This window comes from Mastacembelus armatus, chromosome 11, assembly GCF_900324485.2.
Source record: "Mastacembelus armatus chromosome 11, fMasArm1.2, whole genome shotgun sequence".
Lineage (NCBI taxonomy): Eukaryota > Metazoa > Chordata > Actinopteri > Synbranchiformes > Mastacembelidae > Mastacembelus > Mastacembelus armatus.
In genome coordinates, this window is record NC_046643.1 from 5,267,409 (window position 1) to 5,288,482 (window position 21,074).

At 39.3% G+C, this 21,074-nt stretch overlaps 1 protein-coding gene across 1 annotated transcript in view; it reads right to left on the reverse strand.

Moving 5' to 3' along the window:
• Positions 1 to 21,074, reverse strand: part of khdrbs3 (KH domain containing, RNA binding, signal transduction associated 3) — an 82,149-nt gene that overhangs the window by 23,919 nt on the left and 37,156 nt on the right. Inside the window, exons 2-5 of the mRNA XM_026300515.1 lie at positions 19,507 to 19,625; positions 13,252 to 13,368; positions 5,736 to 5,882; positions 4,690 to 4,829 (exon numbers count right to left, since the gene is read on the reverse strand). Coding sequence (XP_026156300.1) covers positions 4,690 to 4,829; positions 5,736 to 5,882; positions 13,252 to 13,368; positions 19,507 to 19,625 — 523 coding nt within the window. The remainder of the gene's footprint in view (positions 1 to 4,689; positions 4,830 to 5,735; positions 5,883 to 13,251; positions 13,369 to 19,506; positions 19,626 to 21,074) is intronic.

A 21,074-nucleotide genomic window follows, 5' to 3' on the forward strand; every position in this document is an offset into this window, starting at 1 on the left:
TCATCAATATGAGATGTCCACTGCATTCCACATCTTTATGAGGAAGTGTTGTAATTTATTATGTTTGGAGCCGAGCTGCCTCGTCTCCTTCCATTCCAGCTAGTGATTTCCTACACTGGAAAGAATGACTTGGCACAGCAATGAATTGATACATTCAGTTATGCAGTGTGTGTAGGTAGAAAGAGAGGAACAGTGAGGGTGGAGGGCAAGTTCCTCCAGCTGAGAAAAAGTGAGTCATGTCCATTACTTCATACGCAGCATGTCTTGTGGCTGAATTGCTTTTCAGTCTGTTAAGGAAATTGTAGTTGGAAAAAAAAAAGATATTTGTGATGAATGTTTCTTTGTGTGCCTGTTGTTCCATTTTGTAAATGTTTCATCTTGAAATAAACCCTTGAATTTCATCTCTGACGATGCAGCACAAAAGCCTGATTTTACCATCGTTTTAGTGCCTGTTTCTGCATTTCATTTTACTTTTAATATTTAGGTAAACAAGTATGACTCTGCTCCAAAACAGCCGTGAGATACTGATCTGTAAAGCCATCTAGATGAATTAGCACAAGACCCAGAGTCTAACCTGCACTGTAATCAAGATGGAAGAAAAGTCAAGCTGCTCTGTTGGAAATCAAAGGCAGCCTGACCTTGTGGTTTGGTAAAATGTTGTTTGGGCTTTAAACACTGACTGAGCTGTCTTTTAAAAGCAGTTAACTGATCTGAAGCAGCAGCAGAAAACCACCAAGGTTGCTCTCTGGGTCATTTTCTTTCTATGTCTTCCATTTCAGCTTCACAGCATATTGTATTGGTGAAACATCACAGATTTGGGGCAGGATGAGAAAAACAAATCTCTCTAATTTTCTGACTTAAGGGGACAGCAGTGGCCGTTTACTTGATAGAAATGGACTGCCCTCCAGTTGAGAGTCGATTCCCCTTTAAACACAAAAATTCTCTTCCAGCAACAGCACCAGTCAAAGTCAAAGCAAAGAGGAATATACCACCATTTCCATCCAGCAGGGTCGAATTCAAGCACATGTGAATATGTGAAAAACTGCATGCGACTTTCTGTGTGGGAGCCTGTGGGACTTCTGTCTTATCATACTCAAATTAGGCATGGTAAATGCTAATTACAGTGCAATTTAAAACACAGCCAATTAAATTCTGACTCAAAGCAATACAAACAACCCATCTTAGTGACCTTGTTTATCTCAAAATCTGATGAAAGAGGAGCATTTTCTATTATAAACACAAAGAACAAACAACACAGCTTTTTGACTCCTTTTTTTCCTCCTTTAAAGCACAGTGTCAATGCAAAGAAAGTTAAAGTCATCTAATGGCCATGAGTATTTTTATTTGTAGTCTTGGTAGGTCTCAGAGGAGCCGGCATTAACGTGGTTTCACAGGGATAGTAGAGAGAAGAGCATCAACTCCAAATCATTTGCATATAAAGGCTGTTATGCAAATTTGGCTTTGCTTTGCTAATGTTTATTGACATCAGACACTGCAATCACTCCACATTACTAGACAATATTTACTGTTCACTGAAGTTTTTCTATTAAAGGTGCTTGCATACTTATAACCAGCCTGACCTACTTCAGCACACATGAATACTAATCTCAGCTTAAATGGGGCATCATAACATGGAGCATACATAGTAACTATCAGACAACATACTCATTTGAAGTGCTGATGATAAAACTTTGATTAGAATTTTTTGGTCACAAACTCAAAATTTTGTGGATTGCTACAACAAAAAAGTCCTGGGTGTTACCACTCTGATTGTAGATGGAGGCTTAGGACTCCTGATGCAGAAGTAGATGATGGTTGGACGTTACTTCTAATAAGGCTTGTGTTTGTTAAACAAGGTAATTACTTTTATTTATTTGTAATCAAATCAATAGTAGCAATTTTGATTATTACTGTTGGATTCTAATTGCATATCTACGCACATATAAATCAGAGGAAACTACAAAGCATGTAATCAAGTGCTACTATTTGTAGTTTTATTGCATTTATATTTAATTAAATTATTATGAAATATCTACAGGAAACACAGTGTATTTGTCAGAGATTATCACTGACACGAAGTCAAAAATGAAAAACAAACTTGGTGATTTTGGGATATGTTGTCAGCGGATTTATTCAAAAGATTTTCAAGGAGAAATGAAAGAAGCAGGAGCAGGCACAGTAAAGTGTTAGAGCTGCCGGCAGCTGTCTGCACATCTTTAACACCTCAGCAGCATAACCAGCTCCTTTACTGGGCCCTGATCTTGTGCTGAAAACTACTCCAGCTGTGTGCAGCATTAATTCACACTGTGATTTCTCATGGATTGATGGAAAATACTAATTATTGACAGGTATCTTTAATAAAATAGTGCAGTCTGTTTACTTATAAACAGATACCCCACTTGGCATTCTGTTGTATTTCTCGACCATTAAATATTAATTTGAAACATGTGGATTAGTATGACAGGTATGAAGAGAGTTTGGAGAGAGTGAGCTGCTCAGCTTCAGAGTGTGTATAGCTTACTTTTACTGGCTGAATGAAAAAGCTGAAGTATTTAAGAAGCCCTCCTTGAAGAGAACAACCTGACCAGTGGCTCCCAGGTAATTTGAGTTTCAGAGCCCTGGTGTAAACAGCTTGTTTATACGTAGCATTATTATTACAAAGACAAAACACCATAAGAATAATCTACAGCATAAGACCCACGAAGGGAGTAGTTAGTGTGTGGATTACAGAAAGGACAAGTTAACTACAGAGTTATTGTATTCAATAAAGTGAAAAGAAAGATTTAAATTTTCAGAAAAGAACAAGACAAATGGGTAGAAGGTGTGGCTGGGAGGAAGTGATCAATGAAAGGAGAGAATGAGTGAAACAGTTCCTCTGACTGAACCGTTACTAAGCTTTATGGACAGTTTAGTCCAGGGAACACTGGACTCGTTTTTGCCTCTAATGCCCAGTGGCTTTGCTTTTTGGTGTACAGGAAACAGACTGGTAACTTCTATAAGTATTCGGCCATGTGACTATATTTGGCAACAGTGACTGATAACAGCAGTGCTTTGGTCTGTGTGTTTCTGCCAATCCATAGTTTCTGCTTCTTCTTTTCAATTCCTGCTGAGGTCTGCACACAGTCAGCATAGTTAGAAAAATCAGGGATCATTTTTCAGCCTTCAGAAGAGGCTATGCACTGCCATTCACTCTTGTAGAATATGAGAAACAATTCCCAAAGAAAGTAATAACTCATCATATTGAACAGCAAACCCTTCTCTGTTTTTTAAGTTTTATTTCACTGCTGTGATATTTCTGTATCAGTAAATCCTGCCTTCCAAAATGGTCCATTTTAATGTTACAACTCATTCGAACTGTTTCTGTGGTTAGTGACTTGCTTATGTTTAGGATGGACTACAAATGCTGGGTTAGGATTAGGGTAAAATTATGGAAATGGTTAAAAGAAACAAAGGCTGACTCTTGGTAGGGGATAGCACACACACTGCTGCCTCCAATGTCTACATCCAATCATGGGACCACCCAAGTTAGAGGCCTTGCTATGCTGTAACAATGTCACACCGTTTCTTCCAATAAAGGATAGTCATTACTCACGTATACATGAGAAGTCACAAGATGTCTGGAAAATGTAATATAGATGACCAGGTTTACAATGTTTTTGTGCTTGTTTTTCAGGTATAACTGGTGTACTCCTCATTGAATATGCATTCATTCATGGGGATGATCACACAGATACCAGGACAAGACACATTAACACAGGTTGTGTATTCTGCTGGATATACTAAGGTCATGCAAGTTGCAATGCCCAGTTGTCTGTGGACAGGTCTCAGCTTATGAAAAGCAGGTGTAAACATGGAATGAAATGTCTTATATCTAAAAGAGTCACACTAACCCAACTACATAAACTATTAAAATAGTGTTTCACTAAATCACTATAGGATGCAACAGTACTGGTAATGTATTTGATTGCATTTGCCTTAGTATTCAGAAACATCTGCTGCCTCAACAACATCCCCCTCTCCGCCTGCTGCACTTGGAGCTGATGGACCTGCTGCTCTGACGATCCCTTCAACTGTCTCCAAGTGGTGGTTTGTGTATAATTGTGTCTTATTCCATATATATTTCATTTTTCCAGAAGTTTTTTTTTTCTCACATGGAATTAATTCCAGCCAGTATACAAGATCACAAGTTTGTCATGTTGAATCTAAACTTGGCAAACACAGATATAGGCTGAGCTCTGCCCATGAATAGTCCCAGGAACAGTCAAGGAGCTGTGTAATGAGCTGCTGCCTTAGTAAATCAAGAGCTAATAGAAATACACTGCAACCACAGCCAACATTTGTGCTGACATGTTTAGTAAATCTCATAAATCTGGCCCAAAATATTTCAGCAGTTGAACAAACAGCTGACACAGAGAGATGATGCAAAAATGGAAGTCTCTAAAAACATGGCAAATCTATCTGTGACATTCATGACTTGTATTGTAACATTAATTCTATTATTGTACCAGACACAGGCAGTGATAAATGTGCTGTAACTACAAATGACTCCATTAAGTCTGAATGCAGCAGAATACTGTACATTTTTACAAAAGAAAAAGAGAATCCCAGGAGCTTATTGAGTGTAAATAATACCTGCTCCCCAGTTGAACTGGAGCACAAATATATACAAAAACTTGTACAGCATGTTACCTGGGAGGCCCAGGAACAGGTGTCCCTCTGCCACGGGCGGCTGACTTGCCCCTCACCGATGGCACTTTGGCATCTTCTGAGCCGCCGTTCAGGTATGTGAGCTCCTGCAGCTGGGCCTGTCTGATCTCATCATTGTAATCCTGCACACAGAGAGGCAGCATGTTCACACGTATACACAGAAAGCAATAGACTTCCTTTCAATTACACTGTATTAAATTACGTCCTTTATCTCCAGGGCTACAGCCCCGGGAATATCTAATTAATGTACTTTACAGTACTGCCGTGACCACTGTTCCTGAGGCAGCAAAACATTGCAGATCTCCTGTTGATAAAACCCTAGGACCCCATTTGTCTTTATCTTCTCATACAGTTTTTTGCTACTAAATTAAAACATGCAATTAACATGGAAATAGGTCTTTAATCATAAAACAATGATTGTCATGTGTCTGCTCTATCAATAAATATGTTTTATGGCAAATGGGAGAAGAGGTAATGTGAAGGAGGGTGAGGGAGGGGTCTGTTGATAATTAATGATGAGATGTAAATCATCATAGCTCTGAGCATTGGAGAGATCATACATAATAAATGTAGGAAGAGTAAATAAGCTCCATGCTGCATGCTGCTGCCAAAAAGGGCTTAGCCTGTGCAGAGAAATTCCCTCCTGCACTCCTGCATTCTTGTTATACCCATGACTTCCCACCCAGGATCACATACACTGAAGCACACACTTTTTTACTCACACACACACACACACCCTCACACACACACCCTCACACACACATGTGCGTGCACGCACGCACGCACGCACACACACACACACACACACTGATGGCCCCTGACAGAATTACCGTGCAAGTTACAGACAGAGGGTGAGAGTGAAAGAGCAGGTTGTCTCTGCTGTTACTCACTGTCTTCACTGTGGACGGGCTGAAAATGAGATGGCTGGGTCCAAAGAGCAGCTGCAAAGAGATTCGGGAGGCCGAAAAAGGAAAACCAGAGAAAGTGTAGGTGTGTGTGTGTGTGTTGAGAGAATGAAGGAAACATACTGGTATCAGAAACTTCTTGATCTCTTCCAGTGCATGACCCATCCTGGCGTAGGCCTCGGCCGGTGGGGCAAACACCTCGATGAGGACATGCAGGTCTTCATTCAGGTGGTGATATTTGGCCTCACCACTCTGCCGTAGCTCTTCTTCCTGATGGAACAAAGAAAGAACTTATTATCATAGATCTTCCATCTAAGGCATGAGCATGAATTAGCTGTCACAGTCAGGAACGTTTATCTTATTTTTTTTGTATTTGGCCAGGATTCAGTGCAGGGTGTTTTTCCTTAACTGTTACATAATGAGGTTTGATGCTTTAGAGATGCAGTGTTTCAAATAGACAGACAGAAAATATTTATCTGGGTTCTTGTAAAGTTTTATTTCTGCAAATAGGCAATCCTGGCAATCGTTTCAACGGTAGCTGTCACATTTAACCAATGACTTTTGTCCTCACACAGCTGCCTCATCACAAATGTGCAGATAAAATATGTGCTTCCGTGTACCTAATCATAGTATGCTGCATTTTATCTGTGTGATGACTGTGGTTTCATCAAAACAAAGTCAGCTACTCTGGGATTAAAGAATGAACTTGATAGGGTAAAAAAATAGTATATCATATCAGTTTGAACTAAGACTGATTGTTTTAAATTTCTGCAGCAAAAACTGAAAGGCTTGATTAAAAAAAAGTGACTAATTTGTATGTCCATTTTCTGTCACTTTTAGTGAAAATTATTATTTAAAAAATAATAAATCAGGTTTCCATGCAATATTTTTCCTATTAAGAAGTTTACAGTATAGTGTGTTACTAGTTTTTACTAGTTTACTAGTTATAGTATTCAGATCATGATCATGGCCAAAAAACATCCAACAAATCCAACAACTGGGACATCCCTAGTTTACTGAGAAGTGGTTGTGAGTGCAAAGCACAACATATCACACCACAGACTAAGGATCAGGTCTTGTTTCTGTTGGGAAATCAGGTTTAGACAGCTAAAGCACTTGAGTAAATTTACAGTGACTTCAAGGTCACCTCATTGCGAGTCAACAATTTCCCAAAGGACCATCATAGAATACACCATTAACCTGCAAATATTTACTGTAGTACTAAACCCAAAGCTGATGTGAATATAAGTTATAATCATTCATTCTGAGCGAAACAAGAAGACATCTAAAGTGGCAAACCAACTAACTGAGACCGTTGGTCCTGCAGTCATTGCTAAAAGTGATATTTTTGATTAATCTTTCCATCATCATGTGTATTTGTTCAGTACACTCAAACCACTGAAAGTACAGCAACAGCAACTCAATTCTCTCCACCTCTGTCTGCAGTACCACAGTTTATTAAGACTGAAAAAAAAAAACATACCATGTACACAGTATGGGGCTGCACAGGCCACTCAGGCCCAATAGAAGCAGGCCAGTATAATGTTATTGATGGCGAGAAATAGGACAGCAAATCCCCCAAATGTCTCTCATCACATTTTACAAAAGAAACAACAGGTTTGGTGGCCCACTTTCTTCTTTTCAGCAAAAATGATAAAAAAAAGTCTTCTTCAGGGCCTTTCCAATGGCGGCAACTTCCTTTTCCCCATTTCCTTCTCCAGCACCATGCAAGCTAGTGTCTCTGATGTCACCTAATTATAAATAACCTCCTTATAAGAGTGCCTGTGGTATGTTAATGCTATGTTAATTTCCCCCATAAATCTGTGCTTTATGAGCAGAGGGCTCCTTTGTGCACAGCACCAACGCTGACGGAGCTGGAGGTGTCAAGCAGGGAGTGTAAGCAGGGCGCTGGAAAAAGACTGCATGCGGATATATCTCTCCTCATCTCTTTCATGTATTCCTTGGAAAATTTTCAAGGAAAAAAGATATGAAAAACAATCATTATCTATGAACTTTCATAAGCTAAGAAATGGATCTAGTCTAATGTTAACATCTGTCATCTGACGACTTCATATTGAAAAAGCAGCAGTTCTTTACTCGAAATACACAATCTATTGCAAAATGTCAACATTATAAGTGGTGGATATCTCATTTGGTATGAAAGCATTCTGTATGTGTGACCACAGTAATTTCCATGTGATACACTAAATATTGAAGTAGTATTCAGATATCTCCTACCAGCGTTGATAAGAAGTATTTGTGATCCAGCTGAGCCCTATACCAGCTAAGCAGCCGGCGGCAGGAGATTACAGCTGTCTGTTTCTCCTATCTATTGGCAGCATCTTTCTCCTTTTAAAATTTTTCTCAGTAAATCTGCTTATGAAAAGCTGTTCACCCTGGAAACAGAAGGCCACAATGCTCTGGACACAGGAGCTGGTGCAGACTGAGCTTAGAGGTAAAGAATAATGTCAAGCTCTGAGCATTCACACTCAAATTAAATATTTAGGGATAGATGCTGGAAATGGAGGGAAAATTCCATATTATGTCTGAATGGCAGGTAATGGATCATATTATATGCTGTTGAGGCCTCTACCATGGTGATGAACTACTCAGCTCTATCAGCCTTGTTCATCTACACTTCTGACATTAAAAGCAGCTTATAAACCAAAAGACCAGATTTTGTCTTTAATACAGAATTTGTTCAAAGCACTGCATAGGCTGGCACCAGTTTATATTTCAGCCCCAGTTCAACTTAGACCCCTCACATCTACAAACCAATTACTGCCTTTATCTAACAGCCAGGATGGAAATGTGTTGACAGGTGCCACAAGTGTGATGGAAAGATGGAAGGAATACTTTGAAGAATTGATGAATGAGGAAAATGTTAGAGAGAACAGGAAGCAGCAAAGATCAGTAAGGATGAAGTGAGGAAGGCGTTGAAGAGGATGAAGAGTGGAAAGGCAGTTGGTCCTGATGACATACCTGTGGAGGTATGGAAGTATTTAGGAGAAGTGGCAGTAGAGTTTTTGACTGGGCTGCTTAACAAGGTCTTGGAGAGTGAGAGGATGCCTGAGGAATGGAGGAGAAGTGTACTGGTGCCCATCTTTAAGTACAAGGGAGACGTACAGAGTTGTGGAAACTACAGAGGAATAAAGCTGATGAGTCACACAATGAAGTTATGGGAAACAGTAGTGGAGGCTAGGCTGAGGTCAGAAGTGATCATTTGTGAGCAGCAGTATGGTTTAATGCCAAGAAAGAGAACCACAGATGCAATATTTGCTTTGAGAATGCTGATGGAGAAGTACAGAGAAGGCCAGAAGGAGCTGCATTGGGTCTTTGTAGATTTGGAAAAAGCATATGACAGGGTGCTGAGAGAGGAGCTGTGGTTTTGTATGAGGAAGTCTGGAGTGGCAGAGAAGTATGTTCGAGTGGTGCAGGACATGTATGAGAGCTGTAAGACAGTGGTGAGGTGTGTTGTAGGGGTGACAGAGGAGTTCAAGGTGGAGGTGGGACTGCACCAAGGATCGGCTTTGAGCCCCTTCTTGTTTGTTGTGATGATGGACAGGCTGACAGATGAGGTTAGACAGGACTCTCCGTGGACCATGATGTTTGCAGATGACATTGTCATCTGTAGTGAGAGCAGGGAGCAGGTGGAGGAAAATCTAGAGAGGTGGAGGTTTGCTCTGGAAAGGAGAGGAATGAAGGTTAGCCGCAGTAAAACAGAGTACATGTGTGGAAATGAGAGGGACTCAAGTAGACGGTGAGGTTACAGGGAGTAGAGGTGAAGAAGGTGGAGGATTTTAAGTACCTAGGGTCAACAGTCCAGAACAATGGAGAGTGTGGAAAAGAAGTGAAGAGACGTGTGCAAGCAGGTTGGAACGGGTGGAGGAAAGTGTCAGGTGTGATGTGTGACAAAAGAGTGTCAGCAAGAATGAAAGGAAAGGTGGACAAGACAGTGGTGAGACCAGCAATGTTGTCTGGTTTAGAGACACTGAGACAAAGACAGGAGGCAGAGCTGGAGGTAGCAGAGCTGAAGATGCTGAGGTTCTCTCTGGGAGTGACGAGGATGGATAGGATCAGGAATGAGGACATCAGAGGGACAGCTCATGTTAGATGTTTTGGAGAAAAAGCCAGGGAAGCCAGATTGAGATGGTTTGGACATGTTCAGAGGAGGGACAGTGAATACATTGGTAAAAGGATGCTGAGGTTAGAGCTGCCAGGAAGGAGGCCTAGAGGAAGACCAAAGAGGAGGTTCTTGGATGTAGTGAAGGAGGACATGAGGATAGTTGGTGTGGGTGAGGAGAATACAGAGGATATAGTTGAATGGAGGCAGATGATTCGCTGTGGAGACCCATGAAGGGAGCAGCCGAAAGGAAAAGAAGATCTAACAGCCAATAAAAATCAGGTGATTGAGCCACCGATGCCTCCATTATATGAGGTGTAATTTATTTTCAGGGCCGAATACACTGTCCTTCTGTATTTAACCAGTAGTCCTAAACAAATGCACTACTTCCTCCTTGTTGAGTAACATTGTTTTAGGAATCCATTGAGTCTTAATCTGGCAATGAGATAATGTATTTGCAACACATTTATAGGAGGTGGAAATGCGTTTGAGTTAATTGTTGGTGTTGGTCCCTTTTTTTATGGATATTTGTTGTATTTCGGTGCCATAAATACATTTAGTTGACTGCATTTTGCAGCAAAATGCTGCACAACACTGCTACTACTTGCTAATGTAATATTGGATGTAATATCTTCCTTACATTACAAATCTATCAGTTCCTACATATATTTGTTTTCGTCTCTTAGCTCACATTGACATGAGGCCTGGATCTTATTAATATGGTGGATGGCATTAGTTGGCATTTGTTCTTCTGTGCAGATTTTGGCTAGCTCTGGTCTTCTACATGTAAAACACAAGCACAAACGTTAAAGAAAAAACAAAACGATCAACTTTTAGGTTTATTATATAGGTACAGGAACAAAACAATAAAATGGGTTAGGACATAGGCAATATGATGAAACAATAAGGCAACAAACATTAAGAGTTTCACATTGAACAGCTGCTGTTGAATTAGTAGGAGCAGAAAAACATACAGTGATTCAAATGACAATGTCAATAGATCATTATTTATTGTGCCTGAGAGCCAGTACAATACAATAAAATGTGTAATTTACCGCAAATCGCTGTCACTGTGGACTTTAGCTCTCATATTTCATGTACTTGTTAATGTGATTTCATTATACCATCCCCCTACATCTTCAAATGATAATGGCCATACATTTTTTTCATTTTTTTTTGAGAGATCACACGCACAACTAGATGAATATTTGGGTTGTGGGACATTTCTTACAAATACAAACCAGTCACTGCAGACTATGAAGGTATTCCACCATAGCAGCTCACAATTAAACACAATGCAGGACTTAACATAAGGGCAACAAAGAAAATGTGATTATTTTGTCTATCAGGAAAATTCAAGAGCTCATACAACTCCCAGGAAGGAAAATGGATGAGTTAATCACCGTGGTAATGAGGAGGGGGTGCAGAACACGGATGCCTTTACATCATCCTGCTCTGACAGAGGCAGGACAACTGAGGTGCCATAACCAGGCAGGGAGACTCTGACTCCGACAGTTCGGTGCCTTTCAACTTCTGTGCACTCACAATCCTGTCAACACAAGATCAAGGTGCCACAGGAGCAAATATCTGAGCAATTATCCCATTGTCTGCCATATGTAGCAGGTTAAAAGAAATGTACTGAACATCATACAGTTTCATCCTCCAACACATCGATTACATATCATTTTCTGACTACAATCACATTTTCTACCAATGTCTACAGCAGGGTGAAGCCTGTACATTATTTTCTTCCTTGTCAGTTAGGTACAGTCGAGAAGTGAAGTACAGTGTATTTTATCAGTATAAAGAGAAACGTTGTTAAAGGCAACAGTCCACACTTCCGCAAAAAAACAAGACAGTCTTAGTTTCAGTCTTCTTGAAAAGGCTTTTGGGTGTAAAGTAAACCTGTCATTTTGCTCTGCAGTAGCCTGGCAGCCTGACCTACAAGAGGAATTTCAAGTGCTGAATGCAATGATGACACATACTGTGAAAACAGAAAGTCAGCCACGAACTGAAGATAAAGGAGTAATTTTGAAGCAAGGGTGTATCCCCCTCCCCCTCTAAAAAAAGAAGAAGTACAGAGCATCCTCGACAGAAAGCTGTCAGTCATAAATCCCACAGTGGGGTTTCTGCAGACAGGTAAGGGCTGTTGAGGTCAGCACATCTCCATGACAGATTTTTTTCCAGGTACTCGAGAGGGGTTTACCATCTGAGACTATTGATCACAGTAATCAAAAAGAATGCACTGTATGATAGCAAGAATCATCGCCGTCAACAAATCACCCCTGACAAACAGGGAGAGGAGAGACACAAACGAGCCAAGTGAAGGCGATTTATTCCCAGTTAACCGGTCCAGGCTGCAATCAATTCTGCTGCTAAAGAGCTGCTCTTAGAGACATTTAGATCCTCGCTTTATGTACTGACATGACCATGGGTGATACAAGTTATTAAACTGGCTTGTGTTTCAAATTTTAAGTTATATCCTTTTTATAAAATCCATTATCCTTTACTGTAAATTGTCAGTCACATACAGTACAAATCATCATCTCATTTTTCTTAGACTGTCAGAGTTTATATAAACAGAAAACCATAAATCTGTGTGGGCTTCACAAGGTGTCAGAAGTGACTGGTGATCAGTCACGTTTCCATAAAGTTTTTTTTTTTTTTTTTTTTTTTTTTTACCAACCACATGCAGTCCATGTGACACATCAGCTGTCATGGACTCTGAGTACTGAGTTGCTCTGATTCAATAAGATAAAGATATAAATATTTTCTTCAATAAAATAGATTCTTGCCTGACAATATCAAAATAACAGCAGTTTCAAAATATCAACACTGAAATGGTTTAAAAAGTTTGTAACATTCAAAGCATATGTGTTTAAAACCACCTCAAGGATTAATAGAGTTTATTTTATCTTATGTTATGTTACAGTATCTTACCTTAACTTACCTACCTACCTTAACCTAGAGCTGAAATACCTGAGCTAATTGAGTTTTCAAATTATAGGCAACAACTAGATATTCGATTAACACAATTTAATGCAAATATTGATTCATTCTATTTCTATTTTAAAGTGAAAATATTCTAGCTTTAGTTTTCTGTGATAGTAAACTGAAAATGTTTTTCAGATGCTGAAAATGCTCAGATGCTTTTTTTTTTAGATGCAACCATTTTTCAATGAGTGAATTAAATTTGATCAAATTTGTGAATTCACTAGATGAATTGATACTGAAAACAGTCATTGTTGACTTTATTTGAAACTTTTTCATGACTCATCCACGGTTTTTAATTTGCTTAATGTGCAACAGTTAAACCTGTCAAATACATTAATTAGTCATAAAAAACCTTTTTTTTTCATTGAGCCTCCTCCATGTCTACTTTTTAACTTTAAATGTAGGCCCCACAGTGTGAAACACTTAATACAGCAGACCAAGATAAAACAAAGTGGAGGTAAAAGAGTGAAAGGCACAAGGAGAGCAGGAATAAAAGCATGAAATAACAGGCTGGAGTGTTACCTTTTCTTTGTCTCTCATGGATCCTTTTCCGAGAATTGACATCTTTGTGAGAGTGTCCTCCTGTAGTCTCTTTAACGAGTTCCCACGTGGCCCAAGGAGTTTGCCGACAAAGTTAAACTGCAACACAGAGAAAGCACATGGATCATTCACAATCTGTGTGTTTGAGATAAAGAGTAAAGACATTTCTTATGTCAATCACACATGGCTCAACCAGTGACTGAAGCTAATGAAAAAGTATCAGCAGTTTCCCCTTGTCCATGTCTTGATAGGATCATCAGGCTATGGAAGCCTTTCTGAGGCGTCTGATGCCAGGTTCACTGTGTCAACCTTTCATTATGGGTTATGGGTTTATATTGAAGATGCTCTCAGATTGACTTTGTCTGAAAGATCCAAAAGATAAGGCCAATTTTATTTTATTTTCAGAAATCCCCTACGGACAAAATTTGAAATTTAGCCTCTGGTTCAAATTAATTCCTCTGTGCTGTAGACCATTGTTGTCCAAATATATTAAAAAGTGAGCCACAGTGCTGAACTGGGTGGCATGTTTTCTCCTCACAAATTCATAGGGTACATCTTTTTTTAAAAACAAGTTTCCACTATGAGGTGGTAACTGGGGCTAGGGTATGGGCAATACACCAAATCTAACCAGGCTTAATTTACTCAATCTAGTGTTTTAAAATAAACTGTAAATTAGTGACAGTGTGGATATTATTTGGATAAGAAAGGTAATGAGAAAGGTTTGGCCTCTGTATCCCTGTAAAATCCAATATTACAATCATCAAAATTAATGCAGATAAAATAAGACAACATGAAGGAAGTGACGTGCACTGATGTGTGTTAAAAACATAATATCATTACCTTTGTCAGTTAATCTGAATACATATAATATCAGTAAGTCAAAATGAACTTTATTTCCTGAGAAACTTTTCCAAAATCTCTGAACATAAAGTTTTATACTCATGTAACGTGCTTGTTTATAGCTAACACTGAGCTGGACCACCTCTGGTGTGTTGGTGCCCATCAAAGGCTTCTTGGCTTAGACTCACCGTCAGCTACCTGACAAGGACATGGTGGGCATTTTAGTTAGAAAAAAACAAGTGTTATGCATTTAGGTGTCGAGGTATGTTGTGAGCAGACACACATCAAAGTCATACAACCTTAACACGAGCTAAACACAATTCCACCAAGCAGCAGGAGATGGTCAGGGAGACAAAAGGAGAGCAATGCTTTCTCCCCCTCTATGTTTTCCTCTAACACTGAGTTATACAGCTGTCTCCCTCTACTATCTAGGTCATCAATTAACTAGCAGGAGGTAAAAAACAGCCAGTTTTGTTCTACACCTCACCTATATCTCTCCTTCCTTTTGTTCAGAAAGCAAGTGCTTATTACGGGGCTCCCGTCAATTCCTGAGTGAGGGATTTCAGAGGCCAGCTTTAGTGACTCATTCTAATGCAGTAACGGACTGTTGGGTTTTTATCCTTGCCAGGCTCAACTCCAGCAGTGCTCAGCTACTGTATGTTGCTTCAGTTTGTGTCCCCTGATGTGACCATACAGGGCCCTATTCAGGCTTTGCCACACACACACAAAAATTACCATGCCCATTGTGCTAATTCCAAGACTACGTAAATGGAGAAAAGTGGAATCATGCAAAATTCAGACTTTGATGAATATCTATAAGACATGTCCACCTTCACATTAAAGCATGCAGGCTTTAATGCTAACCAATCTCCACTTATAACACTTTTTCCATTACCTGGATCACTATAGCCCCATAAATGCAATCTGCATTCTAATTAACTACCAACACACTGAGCAAGACATGAATTGTTGGATCAGTAAAATTTAAGTTATCTAAGCAAACAAAATGTGTCTTTCCTCTAATGTATTCAAGTTTACAAATTGATCATCAAAGGAAACAGCAGTGCTTGGGAGAACAAAGTATGTCAGGAAATGTTTTAAATGTGCTGAGTTTAACCGATGTCCTGCGCATCCATCATTTCCACCTGGACAGAGCCTTGATCACTGAGCTGTGTTTTCTCTTGAACAATGATTTGCAGAGGTAGATCACAAAGCCGACATCTTTCAATGTTACTACAGCTTTTGTGCACCCTTTCAATCGTTCTGACAGGATGAGAATCTAACATGTTGTCCAGGATGTTTATATGAATGTCTCAGTCCTCTGACTTCCAGCACCGATAGATAAAAATGCTTGAACAAAGAGAAAAGCTTGTTTTTCTGATCAAGAACAAAGTGCTACTTTGTGGCTTTCAGTATCACAGCGTAGGAGCCATATTATGCGTGCATGAGTATCAGGCAGTGAAAACAAAGCAGCAAATTTGTAGGTACACAAAAGTCAGAGAGATTATGAAACACAAAAGCAAACACCAGTTTACTCTGTTTGCAGATTGTTTGAGTTTCAGTGAAATCTGGGAAATAATTAGAGTCTAGCTTGTGGGTGAACTGAGGAGAAAGCAAATGCCCTTTTCATTTATAAGATACCGTGTTGTCTGCGGTGGAGATCTTAAATGAAAAAGCCAGAATCTGTTAAATGGGGAAAAAAAGGTGACGGTGTTCTTGATCAGAATCCAAATTCAGGACACTGCATTACTCTGTGCTAACCAACCATTCAACCAGGACACCTGAAGAAACTAAGCCTCTGAAAATCTACCTTTAATGAAAGTCTTCTTTTTTAATTTGGAAATTTAATTGTGATAGATTTTGTAAACACTTTGAGTGAATCCAGTTAAATGACCTATGCGAAGGTTTTGAATTTTCATTCTGTCATAAAAAGAAATGAAAGGCATATAAAACTGTTAATTTGTGGTGTTAAATTGTCTTTTTTAACTGTTACATGAAGGTACATCCACTGTGTAAATAGGTTATTGATCTCTTCCCCCACAGAGTGCCATGCAAAATCTTCGACTGGTTTGTGGTCATTTTATTAATTATTACCACTAAAGCACAATATCACCTAGCCAACATGATAATGACCTTAATCTGAGAACCACCAAATTAGTTTGGCTTTTAGCTACAGTCACTTCTTACTTGAAATTGAAACCTTCATTCAAATGTGATAAAAAATTCATTATTCAAACCATATTGTCCTGTTTGAATTTTCAAAATGAAGTCAGTGTCACCTTTTTGAGCAGTAAACCCAGGATTTTTCTTTAGCCTCAACTAGGTGATGCAAATGGCTTAACATAACCATAAAAAAATTGTTGCTCCAATACTATATACTTCAATATGTCTACAATATACTAAAATGGTATATTGTACACATTCATTAGTACATGTGATTGTGCTTAAATAGTATATATTCCTATCTTGTGGTATCAACTTACTGCACAGCAATGAGGGGATATGCAATGGGCTCCGGTGGGTAATATGGTGATGACATTCAGACCTTGTTATAGGCTATATAATGCAGTGACATAATAAAATGGTATTTGGTCATCGGTATTTTAAGCCCCTGACTATTTTAAAAAAGAGATTTGCTTTATATTTGGTTGACTAATAACTGTAAATGTCAGAGATAAGTGTTGATTTAGACATTTAAACACAGTCTTTTGCACGCACACACACACACACACACACATACCTCTTTATATGGACAATCGTCCAAATATGAGTCTTTCAGAAAAATAACTGTAATCCCTGCTGTTTATCAGATATCAAAATCTGTTTGATTCCTACTGTGATTGATGCTTTTGGGTTTTGCTACTGCTTTAGTTATCACAAGGGATTATGTGATTTACAAAAACCATCCTGGGATCCTGGACTGGTTGATGTCATTAGACTATGTGAGAGGATCTGTGATCTGTAATCACCATAATAAAAGCTGATGTGTTTAATCACATGTTCTTATCTGCTGCTCAGTTAAGAATGACAGAAAATATACACATACAGGATCTGAACAGTTTCACTATGTCCTGCTTGCCTGCTAAAACAAAAGGAAAACGTCATGTGGATGATTAGAAAGACACAAGTAGAGAAGGGATGTATGATTAATCACACTTAACTTGAAGGGGGGTGCATGGGGAAGGATGGCAGGGGGGTGGGGAGTGGGGTACCTCTGAGATCTTTTCATCATGTGCTGAATGCATTACTGCAAGTCTGGCGAAAGGTGTACTCGCAGACAGCCAGCGCAGAGTGATTGTGCTGAGGACAGCAGGACAGGAACGACAGCAGAAGGATAAATTACTGCTCCCAGCACAGAGAAAAGCCACAGTCTGAACTGGAAATAAACCAGTGGGACTCCTTACGCCTCGCTAATGGCCTGCAGAGCTTTCTGCCAAAATATGCTTTCTGAGATAGGGCCCACAGATCCAGCAAATGTGCAGATGAGCACTGATAGTGCATCCTTGTTCAAAAGGTGGAATATTTTTAGTTCCTGAGTAGGTGTGACATTATTTGTCATACTGGGCAAATCATGACTGAAATCTTAGATTCTGTAGACAATCACAATCAAAGATAATCACAATCTGTGGATAATCAATCAAATCTTGTCTTTTCTGCATCTATAAGGCATTGAAGTTAAAAAGATGAGAGCATTCTCTGCCGTCTTTAAATGTCCATTACACTACAAAACTTCAGCATACTATAATATAGTATCATCACTCTCGGGGAGATCTTGGTCTAAAGATTCATCAGTGTCGGGTATTAAAAATCATTGCTGAGGAACAGCTCTATTTTATCACACAGAATCACCAGCCTGGAACTTGCTGTGCGATGTCCTTGCTTGCTTCATTTTGATAAAAAGCTATGTTTGCAGAGGATGGATTTAACCTCTCCACACATGCTCCTAAATGGCTATTTGGAAAATCGCTGTGCCACTTCAATGCCAAAAGCCAAAAGGTGATGCTCACAGCTCAGGAGAAAACCCATTCAAGTCAGACCGATCACTCTTGCCATTGCTACCTGTCAGATAAAACAAATTGAATTTGTCTTCCTTCGGTGGCTTGTTGGAGCTCTAAACAGCGTATTAGTGGCTCTACTTATCAAAGCTGTCAAATCAGATCTGTTTAGCTGTGAGACTAGAAGACTCAGATCAGCCTCCAGATTACACTATGTACATACAGCAGAACATACTCAGCACTCAATAAAAGATCATTTCTTAGATTTCATTTCAGCATGTTAACAGCTTGTGACTAATGACTGAGGTGGGCTCTTCTGAATTTCCATTTCATCAGATCAGATTAGTGTATGATCAAAGACCAGCAAACTGTGCAAACTGTAGACATTTATAGTTGACACAGCCCAATGGTGGATCTTCAAAGTAACTATAAAGCATTCAATTGAAATTTGGGTGTGAATTAATATAAAATGTTACTGATTTTTACACCAAGCATGCTAAATTGATGATGTCCTGTTTTTTGCTGTGCATACCATTAAAATTCCAGTGATACTGAACCAAAACAGATGTTTTGGGGAAACTAAAACCGAAATACACCTCTAGAGTATTGGTTCATTGTTTGACTGCTGAGCTGAGTTTCCCGAGTCCCCCCGCCCCCATTATTCTCATACTGCAAGTTACTGCTGTCCTTTCCCCTGGAGGCCTGAGGTGAAAACTTGAGTGATGTCCCCGTCTAAGAGCGTCTTCCTTTCACTTTTACACCATCAGCCCTGTCTTGCTCCCAGTGGGAAATCCCTGTCATGCACAGAGCATGCGGCTCCAATAAGTGCTCTCAAATGCGGCCACAGCATTATCGCTCAAAATGGCTTCACATGAAAGTCATCATGAATCTGACTGTCCAGTCTGAATTTACAAGATTCCTGGAACTTTACAAAGACCTGTATCTAACACGTCATAAAAAGTCCACTGCACACTCAAGAAAATGAAATCCACTCTAAGATAATTCCTTTGAATCACATATTCATAAATATTCATTGACAAATTAATATAGCAAGACATCAAAGCGTCATTGACCAAGGTCAGGCTAATGGAGAGGTGTGAGTGTGACGGAGGAGGAGTGAGAGCATTTCCAAAGCTTAAACAATTCTTCAGACAGAATGTAACATCGTTAATGTTGTTCTACCCCAGTTCTGTCAGCCGACACTCTGTCTGAACACCATCTACCAGATATGCTACATCTAATAACATAAGGCATCAACAAAAAGTGTCAAGCGGCTGTTGTAAGGAATTTAAATCAAAAACCAGAGTTACTGTAGCTGTCTTCATTATCTATAAATAACACAATCTAAAATTCTCTATCTGTGCTCATCACATTCTTGGAGAAGTGGTACTATAGTACTTACTTTAGGAAACTGCTTGACTGGTATTAAAACTTTCTGGCCCAATTTCATATTCTTGTTGATGACGACGTCAATGAACTTCTCCTCTTCCTTCCCCTCATCTTTTTGAATTTTTTCAATCTCTACAAAAAAAGGAAGAAAAAAAAGAATGAGTCAGTGATGGCACATAGCACACATACAAATATATAACAGGACTATAGTGGGAGTGCAATTAACAATTGCAATGAGAATTTTAAAGGTCTACTTATGCATATTCTCATTTGTCTTCTTCCATAAAGCCTGGAAACAGCTGCCCTAGCTTCATTTGCTGACAACAATTTACCCTTTCACCAGTACTTCTGGGTCAATTCACTGGTGGATTGCCAGGTCGGTGAATGTAGGTGTTGCTTGTTGTAGGTTTTGATCTCTGGATAACTATTATACCTATCCATAAAATTTGTACACAGTTACTGTGCCAAGGTGGTTTTTATTTCCTTCGGCTGCTCCTGTTAGAGGTAGCCACAGTGGATCAATTGATCTGCATGATTGATTTGGCACATGTTTTACGCCTGATGCCCTTCCTGACACAACCCTCTCATTTACTCGGGCTTGGGACCAACACTAAGACCATACCAGCTTGTGCAACCTCAGTAGCTGAGTCTAGCAGCCCCTGGTCTTCTAAGGCAGTCTCAAATCCAAGTACTAACCAGGTCCAGCCTTGCTTAGCTTCCAAGATCTGACAGGATCGGGCACTCGCAATATGGTATGGACACTCAACTGTGTCCAGCTGATGTTCACCAAAAAAAAAAGAGTGCCAGCAGCGTGTGTATCAAATGACATACAAGTCAGTTAGTGAGCTTTAGAGATAATGGTAGTGATATTAAAGTGATATATAGTGATATTTTTTCAACTATTTATTAGTTGCAGCTTTGTGTAGGAAATTGGTACAATCTTATCACAATTTCAAAAATAAAAATCTAAATTTTAAACTAATCCTTTAATCGTGTGTTCCTTTTTTTCCCCCATCTTCTTTGATACTTGATGAATTGTCAGGAAAAATCCAAAAGGCCTTATATAATGCCCCAAGATGAGTTCTTCAAATTGCATGTCCAAACAATGACCCAAAATCCAACAAACACAGAAAAGTACAACATTTTTCCATTTAATAAGAGTCCATTTGTTAAGCTTAAACACCATTTATACTTGACAAATAATTCAGTGCTGCTAAAGAACTTAAAAGGAAATATTACACATAAATGTCAGATCAAGGGTCCTGGACTACACACTCTTGAAAAAATGTATTATGTGTTTCTGTAAGGAGTTATGTCGAGACAGACAACATCACCTTTGACAATATCACCTGGGTTATCTCTCTTTGGGCTTGGAGGGTACAGATTTCTAATAAAAATAAGAAACTTGGAATCAATTCAACCATTTGCGGTGCAGTACACAAACCTTCAGAACTGGGCCTTTACTGGCAAACATTCTCAGTTTCCTTTACAATCATCTCACCTATTGACTGAGGCATGATCAACATAATACTTCATTTTAGCAGAGATACTAATTTACTCGTGTGGACACGACATGTGCTA